An 11,086-nucleotide genomic window follows, 5' to 3' on the forward strand; every position below is an offset into this window, starting at 1 on the left:
AGTTATACCTCGTTAATTATTTACCTCATCGGAGCTCCCCTTCTTGTGAAGGGGTATAATAAGTCCCAGGCCCCAGGCGTTTGGCCAATATCCTCCCTTGAGGATTTCATTGAAGATTTTTGTGAGGGAGGGCTATTAAATTATTTTTGGCTATAATAATAATCTCATTTAATTTGTTGAAGCACCCTGGAGCTTTACCGTTTTTCAGTTTGTCAATAGCGCAGATTTCACCTCAAGAGTCTCAACCCAGCCTGTTGTTGTATGTGGCTTAGGGCAATGTCTTGTATGATTGAGGCATGCTGGATACAGCGCTGGGCTTTAAAGAATCTATAAAATGCATCTAAGGATGGTTGGTTGGTTATTTTATGTGGAGTGCGGTTAAAGGTGTGTTTGATTGTCCGCCGCATGTTGCCTTTGGATTAGCGAAATCCAAATTATCTATTATGTTCGCTCTATGTTCATATTTCTTTTTTCTACATAAGAATTTGAATTTGTTTATTCGGCTATGAATCGTATTTCTCAGATCAGAGTTTTCGAGGTCAAGCCGAAGTCTTTTAGCAAAGGAATTCAAAAGATTTTTCTGTTGCTTGCATTCGTTATCAAACCACTCTTGATTAGTTTCTATAGACTCTTTTGGGGGTTTTCCGTCTTTAAGACCAGATTCCACACTCAGCTCTAGTAATAAATTGGTAACATCGTTGATCATGTTATCCACATCGTTATATTCTTAACTGCTATTAATGCCACTGAATCTTTTTCTTTATCTATCTGTCTCCAAAAGTGAATTAGCTTTCTCCCTAGCAGCTTCCTTCCATGTGAGCCGTCTAAACGGTTGTTTCGAGCATGCGGCGGGCTGCGTCCTATCAGAACGTATTAGTTTCGTTTTTATACGGATAATATATGATATAGAGCAGTGGTCAGATAGATATCGTATTAGGTCATTCACTTTGCAGTGACGTAAGCTCGTTAATAAGGACTCGTCGCTTATGACGTAATCTACCGTGCTACTGCCATTGTATTTGTGACACGTTTTCTGTCCAGGGCAATCCCCGATAATTCTACCATTGTTAATCCTAAACCTTAGCGAACTACACATATCGATCAATGCTTTGCCTCGACTATCAGATTTGTTGTCGAACGAAAAGCTAGAATTTTGGACGTAGGATAAATAATCTTCGGGTAGATCTAGAAACTGATCGTTGTCATCCGCAACGAAGTCCTGCAATCCACCCGTTCTCGCGTTTAGATCACCTTGTAGGATGATTTTCCCTGTATCTGAAAAATCGAGTACTTCTCGCTCTAAATCGTCTAGTATTTCTTGTTCGTTGCCTTTGTTATTTTGGGGGCTCAGGTATGCCGTTCCTAGAAAGATATCCTCGTCGAGGGAAAAATATTCCTTAACAATTTTCAACCAAATTATGTTGTTATTTTTGGATGGTATGTATGTAACGCCGTCTGCAATTGCTTTACTGATGTAAATTGAAATGCCCCCCGCATATCTACATCCCGTTTTTTCCCTGTGTTTAGAAAAGACTCTAAACCCCTCGACTTTAAGTCAGGGGTATCAGGGCCATAGAGGGGGGGGTGGGGCACTGGGGGCATGTCCCCCCCCAATATTTAACCAAAAAAATATAAGGAAATAACCAGTAGCTGTGTGCTGTGCCCCCACCCCCAAATATTTTCTTAATTTTCCTGTATTGTGCAACCCTATTTCGTATCTACCCAACTAGCTTGGTAATAGTATTTCCCCTATTTATTGTTTTCGTAATATTCTGCATGGAGTAAAAATACAGGCAAAAATGTACGAAACTACTGAATGTCCCAACAAATCCCATTATCCTGACAATTTTTTCCCGTTACAAAGTAACGCTAACCCACCCCGTGCGGCATCTTTTTCCCGAATCCTGCTTGTGTTTCCCAGAGTTTCCCGTATCCCGATCGCTAACCTGCTAAATCCCGCATCCCGAAAAACCTGTGGACTCTCTTTTTTTATTTCTATATTCTTTAAATCAAAATTCATATCACTGTTGTTGCTTGTTGCAAAATTATCATAGAGCATAACTGACATATTTAGTATTTAAATAGGCTAAGCAATTCAGCACAAATCAATGCATTAACTTTATTTTCTCATTACAACATACTTTTGAATTAGACAGAATAAACTTTATACTTTTTCAAGTTGTTGTTGACATGGGTGTGTCCTTCCCCCATTCCTCATTTAACGGATGTGCCCGTCAAGCCACGCCCTCAAGTGACGCACCTTGGCGTAGACGCCGTATTTGCCAGGACGGGCGCACCCTATCCCCCATGAAACCACGCCCTCCAGGTTGAACTTGCCGTTGTACTCACAGACCATGGGACCCCCTGAGTCACCCTGGCAAGAGTCGATACCGCCTGAAGCGCGTCCCGCACATACCATGGATTCATGAAGGCGGCCATAAGCTCGGCTGCAGGTGGAGGCGGAGACGATTGGGACTTCAACTTGCATTAGGACTGTTGGGGAGGATCCGCCCTCTGAAGTGCGGCCCCACCCTGCGAAGAGATGATTATAACATTTCGATAAGAGGTAGGTATGTATAAAAAGGAAATGCATTACAGCCACGCTCATCTGCAAGTTGCATCGCCATCCTAACCCTCCCTAATGGATTATTAGTCATCTAACTATAACCCTTCCTAATGGTTCCTCAACCACATCACACCACTCTGCCCAGAACTTCATCCCGACACCCCAGACTTTTCCGGATAGAGCAACAATCTCTCCCCTACCAAATGCATCGTCAGTCTGTTCTTTTGGAGAAGAGTTTTATGCGAATCCAGATACATACCCCACCCATTTTTTCCATTTTTTTTTCTATTTCCCACCCTGTCATTTTTAAAAAACTGAAGTATCCATTCGTCCCCTCTCATCGCTAACAAACCGCCAACTGCAAGCCATTCAATGACATACCCATCATGATCACAGTATCCCGGTTAAGGTGAGGTCCCTAAAAAGCTTCTCTTCCAAACAATTATGATTTTGTGGTGTTTTGTATTTACTCCCCAGGATGCCCCTCCACTCCTCTTCCAGGGGATCATTTAATAGAGAGCCTGGGAGAGCACCTGGCATTGCTGTGTTGCAGTTTGCTTGTCCATTGGACACATTTCATTACGTACCTGTAACCCAGCATCTCTTTCCCTCTTGAATTTCATTAGACTGGGTTGGAAGACACGCCAGATTGACCGCCTTGTTGAGTCGTGCAGGCTCTTCTAGCTCTATAACTGCGATGTCGTTAGCGAGGTTCACGGGGTTGCTATATCTCTCATGTTTAATGATGCGCTTGACGAGGAAGTTCTGGACTGTGGACTCACTGGAGTTAAGCAGGCGGTGAGCACCAAGTCTGTTGAATGAAGAAGCATGCCGTGAAAAAAAGCCTGCAAGAAAGCTTTCCAATAGACGACTTAGAAATGATGTGACTTTCTGGGGGGCAAACTCGAGCGCGCCTCGGCATTAGACGCCAAAATAACAAGAGTTAAAAAAGCGCTAAAATCGTCGTCTTCTGGTGGCGCGACGGCAGCAGCCATCCCAAAAGTCACGTGATTTCGTGGTGTAAATCACCTATTACGCATATCAAGTCCTTCAAAAGTAAATAAGTCACTTGGGAATGTCCTCCATGTCGTACAGGAGACACTTTTCAGTTTTTTTTCTGTATTATAGTTTTGCCGGGGATTGTTTGTAATTACGGGGTGTCCTTACGGTGAGAGTATAGGCGACTTGCACTAGGAAGTCACGTGCACTAGGAAGTCACGCGTATTTTTTTATAGTACGGACAGAAAGAGATCCCGACGAAACAGAGCTACATTACAACAATGATTGAAAAGCATCTTTTGTTGAGGATGTTCACTTGCTATTATTTTTGTTTGAAAAGAAAATGAAGAAAAAGAAGGAAAAAAAGAAAGAAAGAAAGAAAGAATCAAAATAAAAGACAGAAAAAAGAAAGAGGTAAAGAATGAGTCAATTACGCGAGAGTCTGAACACGTGATCTCAACACTGAAAAAAAGGGCACAAACCTGATTCGAAGGCTGCTGGGGGTCTCTTTGTCGATGCAATGCGAAGCAGTGACGACAAACCGAGGATGAACTAACGTGCCTCCACAGAATGGGAACCTTGACGCGCTTCGCCTGAGCTGAGCCTGCCATGGCCAGGCATTCTTAGGGGCAGCGGTCCCTCCAACGATACGAGTGGATGGCTTCATTCCACAGCTCCCCTGGCTACCTCCACCGCCACCTCCTCCTCCACCGCCTCCTGAAAAAATGACAATTAGTGACCGATGATAAACGGCCTTATACCTTCATTCTACAGAGTATAACAATATGAATTACCTCCTCCGCCTCCGCATAGACCACAGCTCTTCTGACAGTACTGCTCCATGTATTTTTTATACAATCCCGTACAGTAGCCCCTTCTTTCCCAACGGCCGCAGTTCGGATTCTTATCTAAACATCCTGTCAAAAGAATAAATATAGATATAAGCAAGGGGGCGGGTGGGGTTGTAGTTTGAAGAGGCTAGTGCTGGTATATATATCATATGTGTAAGTCTTTTCAAAGGAGTATTGCTTCAAAGGTTACATGCATCCATGAAAAAGTCAAACGATTGGAGTTTTGTGCGAGGGGGGGAGGAGGGAGGTTGAAGAGGCTGGCGCTGGCACTATAAGGTGAAAGGCAGACACGACCGCCCAAGTTTGCTCATAAAGTAGTTAATACGGGTGGAACGTTTTAGGAGTGTAGTTTGTGCGATGAAGGCATTTAAAAATAAATGATAGGAACATCAACGATATTTCATCAGCGCGTGAAGATGCGTGAAGATGACATGCACTTTACCAGTTCACATGCGACTGACTGAGCGTTTGTAGATACTGACTTTTCAAGGCGATCTATTTCTATACCGCAGCATTTATATTACGCCCCCTGTTACTTAAGAAGGTGTGAAGAGACAATAAAAGAGGAGTTTATTTGAAAATATCAAGTTCACCTGACTCGAGTTCTTGGACATGGGACTCGGTAGGCGGGTTTTTCAGTCAGGTCAGGCGTATGCTCTAAGTTAAACCCCGAGTTTCCGTTATTATCCCACCGCCCAAAAGCGCAGCGAATCTATGCCGACGGGAGGGCGACCTCAGCCATCATTTGAAGCCTGGTCCAGACAAGCTTTAAGGGTACAAGATAAAGATCAAGAAATTCACGTTACCTTGTGCGAAAGCCACCAGGCAGCAAAGTGCCGCAAACACGACTACTAGAGTTCTCATGATAGATCTCTTCGATGTGGGATAGACCTGCTGTTTCTCAGCATAAGTACCTAACGATGTATACTCAGGAAAACACTGTATAAATCAAGGTGAATCGATTGCTTTTGGATTCTTAAGTTCTTTTGTTGAACTATGTCAACACCTTTGGCGGGCGTATGTCTTTCTTTTCGTTTATCTGTATTTAGCTTTAAGAATAAATCAATCAGAATATCCAAATAGTCGTGTTTGTTAACCAGAGTATACATATTGCTCACCAAAAACTAGTAGTCGAACTCTGCAAAATTTTCGTCTTTCAATAGGACCTTTTCAGGGCAGACTGAATTTGGTAAATCGTTACAAGCTGAGAAGTTTAACTAACAGATAACATTTGGCGACTACCAGTTATTAGTGATCTAGCTTTAAGAATGAATATTTAATTATACCTTTTTAATCAGGTGCAGTGGGCATTTTCTTAAGTTTTGGCTGAAGAGGTGCCGAAGACAAAGGGATCAATACGGTTAAAGGACCGTTTTGTAGTAGAGGACTCTTGACCGGCTGCCTGGACGAGATTTATTTATACATCTACAAATTCACAATTTGGTAAAGCTGGGATGGAAAGGGCTAGTGGACGCTCTGTTCAATTTGTTTTTAACATCAAACACGTATTATTAAACAAGCAATCTGAACTCTGACGTCCCCCCTGCCCTATGTGACCATCAGTACCCAAGTCTAATGAATCAAAAAGTGACGGTAGCTGCTACTAAAAGTAGTCATACTTTGTTTTATTGAGTAAAAGGAGCGGCTGCTCCATAGAAGAGGTGGATACAACCTAGAGATTAGGTATTCCTATTAAAATAGGAAAACAGCTCAAGTACCCAAAATGACATTGTTCTTGATTTATATATAATGTTTAGGTCACACCTGAAAGCTTAAAATAATATTGAGCCTCGTATGACTTGAGTGTTGTTGAACCAGTTTGGATTCTTGTTGAACCAGTTTGGATTGTTGTTGGCACAGCTAGGAGCGTAGGCTGGGTTCGAGTGACAATTCAAAGCGAGGCATTTATCTTCGATACAATGGCTGCCAATCTTTTATGAAATGCATATGAAGTTTATAGACATAACTTTGCGTATTTTAATGCATTCATTTTAATCCTCCCTCGCAGCCGTCCTGGACTTGTCTTGCCGGACAGTGTTTCAACCTCAAATGCGCCGTGAACGAAGAGTTCAGGCTGCGAAGGGATGGGTAAAGCCAAGGCCAAGCTAGCAATTATGTTGAATTTACTACTTGGGTGAACAAATCACTTCTTCATCCAGAACATTATATATGAAGAAAGAAAACGCTGGAATTTGTTGATACCCAGCTATAGCTAACATCAATCTTTTTAAACAATGAAATATATTTAACTAAAAAAAGGAGTATAAAAAGACCCCTTTACAGTAAAATATACCGAGTAATTGTACATCATTAGCTTACTACGCGGGATTTTAAGGACTTATCTGTCTCCCACTCCTATATCCTACCCCTCCCCCCTCCGTATAGCTATTCACGTCCCTTCCATTGTTCACGTCCTTCTCGAAATTTCTGTTGTCCTTCTATGGTATAGAAGGACAACAGAAAAGCTGTAGAAAAAAAAAAAAAAAGGTCTGCGTAGGCGTGGTGTAGAGAAGCTATAAATCAACACAAGGTTAAAAAGATATGTTGTACACAAAGTAGTTGCGCAGACTTTTTATGCCTCGAAGCAACCGAAGGGATTCAAACGGCAAAAATCTTTGAAAGGTACGGCTTGACGCCATTTTAATAGCGGCAAAGCAGCAGACCCGCCTGCGAAATGACATCGTTATAAATATATCAAAAAGTACACGGATTCAAACAAATCCGTCTTAGTGTGGGTGGCCCCTAATGGACACTCGAGAGAATAAATATAAAAAAATTAAAATATACAGAAAAATGTACAAAATTGTCTTAACAAAGAATTCAAAGGATTAATAAAATGTTTCAGTCAACTTTGACTTTTTTCGGATTTTCATTTGAAAAAATAGCTCCTTACTTGGATTCATACATTCCAAAATTTTTACCACTGCTTCATACATTCCAAAATTATTTACCACTGCTTCCTCAAATGGCTCCAAGTCCTAAATCAATATAGCTGTCCTTTTATGTACCCGATAGACAAGCTTATGAATTCGTGCAAGAGAAAATGATGTACTCAACCTTGATTCGCGATAAAAGGAAGACTTTATAACCCTGAGCTATAAAGGCTTTTTTCATACATGGAGAAGAAAAAAAAGCTCTTCTCTTATGTATCATGTTTTGTGTTTCTTTCTTCGACTTAACCGGAAAGCAATGCAATACAATACAAATATTTTATTAATCGAAGTGATAATTTTATAAACGAGATACTATATACATGCAATTTCTCGCTTCGCCCTCTTTTTGAAAATTGTGTCCCAGAATGGTTTGAGAGAGCGAAGAGAGAGCGAATTTCAAGCCAGAACTGCTCTATAGAAAAGAAATGCGCTGCAGTGCAGTGATGAGACAAATAGGGAGGCCTATATCTCCTCTTTGTCTAGATCATGGCTATGACTAGTAGAGCGGACTATTATATATGAACTTGAAAATTGACGTAGACATGCTTTATCTTAGCTCCTTAAATAGGTCTATTTTGCCATAAATTAAAAAAAAAACTAGAAAAAAAGGAAAAGGAAGTTATGTACAAACAAGTGAATGAAATTAACAATCGAAACGTGCGAGGTAATTCATATATTTGCAAATCGAAGACAGAGCCGGGTAGGTCATTTTTATCGCTGACTCTAATACAATATCGGTTGTTTCGCGACCTCGGCGAATCCAGAATCCTTGTCTCGTATGGGAATAGCGCGTAGTCAATCAACTGTCTAAACCAATCGATGAATTTATGTTATCTCTGTAGCGTCATAAACCATTTTACTGCACACAGAAGGGAAACTGATTGGTCACGGTGGTATGATTGACAACGTGCTTCTCCAAGACGAGAAATGGATGTGATTTCTTGGCGGTCGAGCAACAACGAATTCTACAATAAAGATCACAAGTGACGGGGGCAATCACATCTAATATCCGCTCATATCAGCAATTTAAAGGGAAAACCATCTAGACCTGTGGATCATCGGAGTTTCTCGTGTAGCAATCAGGCCCGTACCCAGGAGGGTAAACACACACACTTACAAGGCCGAAAGTCCACTTTCTCAATAGACGTGATATTTTTAGACAAAACTATAAAGCATAAGCTAGATCACTCTGGTATGTCATCAATCTATAAGTCAGACCTTTTATAGCCAAATCCGACAATAAACGTCCTGTGGAGATACTGCAAAGACATAAAAAAAACCTTTTTGTTCTTTCTCACTCCCCACCCCCCTTCCTCCAAGAAAAATTAGGTCCACTTTCTCGGATTTCGCACCCCTACCCCACCTCCCAAATAAAATCCTGGGTACGGGCCTGGTATGGTTCCAGTTTTTAAGTCATGCTTCACACCCGTAAAACTCCGCTCTCATAGTGATATGTCCATGCCAAGCCCGTACTACAATCCTGACGAAACGCGCTTTGATGACAGGGAAGAACTCGTGCTTCACCACAGTGGTCTTATCGGAGTTGCCAGGGAACACCTGAAAATAAAAAGCTTAATTTGTAAAAGCAACACAACAAACTAAAACCCACAATTTCCGGCTCTTAACTATATAGGATTGGAAGATTGCAAATTTACAAAAAGTTGACATATTCTCTCAGACTGTATTCCACAAATCACGCCATTCCCATCTTGGTAACTCTACCATTGAACTCCCCCAGACTATACTTCACACTGTTCACGTGTTCTTACCTTAAACCATTCGCGTCTTGAAAACTCTGTAGCGCCCGCAAATGTAATAATTACCCGCAAAGGTTATGAATGAAATAAAAAGTTATTTTTATCCAGGCAGCGTTAGTTATGGAAAATGATTGATAAATCCAGCATCGTCAATTCTTATATCGTATAATTTCTGTATCTGCCATAATTTACAACAGATTCAAGGGGTTTGACTTAACTATTTTCTACAATTTTTATAAAAAGCTCACGAGAAAAAAAAAGAAATCTCTAAGGTCTTCTGCAACCACAGTAATTAGGAATAAGATAGCATATTACAAATGTGGTGAAATATGTGGTGTGATATACTTTTAAAAATATATATACTATCCGAAAACTTTTTTTGTGTGCTTTATTTGTATTTGTTATAATTACAATGCAGAGTTAAAGAAGCAAGCGGTCTTGGCGATTAAAAAAGAAAAACAAAACGAGACAGCTAAGGACTTATTCTCCGCATCTGCTTTTAAAAAAACAAAAACAAAATAAAATATACTTTAGATCACAATGTTTTCAGTTATATGACTTTTGATCATTGATAGTCAACGACCGCTTGTTTCTTTTCTCTGCAATTGTGATTAAAGCAATGACCAATGGAGCACAAAATAAAAAAAATAAAATAACGAGTTCGGGGATAGTATATATTATTAGTATGTTATATTATATAGTATATATCGCAAATTTCACCACATTTGCAATATGCTATCTTATTCCTAATTGCGGTAGTTGACCTTAGAGCTATCTTTTTTTTCGTGAACTTTTTAAAATATTTAAGAATTAAGTTTCTAATTATTTTAGAAAAATAGTTGCGTTCTTTTACCCCTCGAATCTGTTATAAATTATGACACGATAGAAAAACAATACGATATAAAAATTGACCGCTTTCACATCCTCGATTTATCAATTATTGTCCATAAAAGCCTTAAACTAACGGCGCCTGACTGAAAATAACTTTTCAAGACCTTATTACGTTTGCTGCTAAAACCTAATTACATTTGCAGGTTTATTACAATTGCGAGTAAAACCTAATTACATTTGCAGGTTTATTACAATTGCGGGTAAAACCTAATTACATTTGCTGGTTTATTACAATTGCGGGTAAAACCTAATTACATTTGCAGGTTTATTACAATTGCGGCTAAAAACTTATTACACTTGCAGGTTTATTACAATTGCGGGTAAAACCTTATTACATTTGCGGCTAAAAACTAATTACATTTGCGGGTAAATTACAATTGCGGCTAAAACCTAATTACATTTGCAGGTTTATTACAATTGCAGGTAAAACCTTATTACATTTGCAGGTTTATTACAATTGCGGGTAATTATAACATTTACGGGCGCTACAACTTTACCATTGAACTCCACCCTGGCTGTACTCCACACTGTACATGTGTCTTACCTTAATCACGCCATTCTCGTCTTGGAAACTCTGCCACTGATCTCCCGTCAGACTGTATTCCACACTGTACTCGGTCACCCATTGGCTACTTCCCTGTGGGCGCCCCTGCGTTGCTACATGGGTAACCCGCATAACTCGGCCCAGGTCCACCTGTAGGTACTCGCCTGTTTGTTCATTCAAGGCTGCCCATGCGCCGTTGTGTTGACCACTCACTGGTTGGTTGTTAAGGCGTCCGTAATAAGGGGACATGTGAGAATCGTGAAACGACGAAGCCGTAATGCTTGAGTCTGGAATTCTGCCATCTTCCATCCCCAGGGGGTATTGGTTGAAAACACATCCTATGCATTTTAAGATTGAAGGAGTAAGAGTTTTTTTCATTAAAAAACCTGAGAGGTGGGGTGGGAGGTATTAACAGGCAGAATTTTTAACCTCTCGAACAAGTGACCTCAATTTCTTTGTTTTAATGTTTTCTTTCAATGATATGACTCAATTTATAACACTTATACAAATTATATGTTTAGCCGTGATATCAATATATTTAGTAT

General features: G+C 40.3%; 2 protein-coding genes across 2 annotated transcripts; both read right to left on the reverse strand.

Annotated features, from left to right (window-relative positions):
• Window positions 1-2,105: 2,105 nt before the first annotated feature.
• Window positions 2,106-5,347, reverse strand: LOC5497503 (CUB and peptidase domain-containing protein 2). Its single transcript, XM_048731404.1, has 5 exons — window positions 5,223-5,347; window positions 4,360-4,482; window positions 4,048-4,264; window positions 3,154-3,377; window positions 2,106-2,532 (listed from the first exon to the last, which is right to left on the reverse strand). The coding sequence occupies exons 1-5, from the start codon at window positions 5,278-5,280 to the stop codon at window positions 2,219-2,221; spliced, it is 936 nt and encodes a 311-aa protein (XP_048587361.1). The 5' UTR covers window positions 5,281-5,347; the 3' UTR covers window positions 2,106-2,218.
• A 3,287-nt stretch (window positions 5,348-8,634) lies between these two features.
• LOC116610313 (lactadherin) lies at window positions 8,635-11,086 on the reverse strand. Its single transcript, XM_048731405.1, has 2 exons — window positions 10,542-11,086; window positions 8,635-8,906 (listed from the first exon to the last, which is right to left on the reverse strand). The coding sequence occupies exons 1-2, from the start codon at window positions 10,917-10,919 to the stop codon at window positions 8,763-8,765; spliced, it is 522 nt and encodes a 173-aa protein (XP_048587362.1). The 5' UTR covers window positions 10,920-11,086; the 3' UTR covers window positions 8,635-8,762.

The sequence above is a fragment of the Nematostella vectensis genome, chromosome 8 (assembly GCF_932526225.1).
Source record: "Nematostella vectensis chromosome 8, jaNemVect1.1, whole genome shotgun sequence".
Lineage (NCBI taxonomy): Eukaryota > Metazoa > Cnidaria > Anthozoa > Actiniaria > Edwardsiidae > Nematostella > Nematostella vectensis.

Excerpts from the sequence above, each read along its gene's own strand:
- LOC116610313 (XM_048731405.1), bottom strand. The coding sequence starts at position 10,919 with ATGAAAAAAACTCTTACTCCTTCAATCTTAAAATGCATAGGATGTGTT. Across the intron at positions 8,907-10,541 it reads ACGAGAATGGCGTGATTAAG|GTGTTCCCTGGCAACTCCGA; the intron begins GTAAGACACATG and ends TTTTATTTTCAG.
- LOC5497503 (XM_048731404.1), bottom strand. The coding sequence starts at position 5,280 with ATGAGAACTCTAGTAGTCGTGTTTGCGGCACTTTGCTGCCTGGTGGCT. Across the intron at positions 4,483-5,222 it reads CCTGGTGGCTTTCGCACAAG|GATGTTTAGATAAGAATCCG; the intron begins GTAACGTGAATT and ends TTCTTTTGACAG. Across the intron at positions 2,533-3,153 it reads AAAGAGATGCTGGGTTACAG|GGTGGGGCCGCACTTCAGAG; the intron begins GTACGTAATGAA and ends ATCTCTTCGCAG.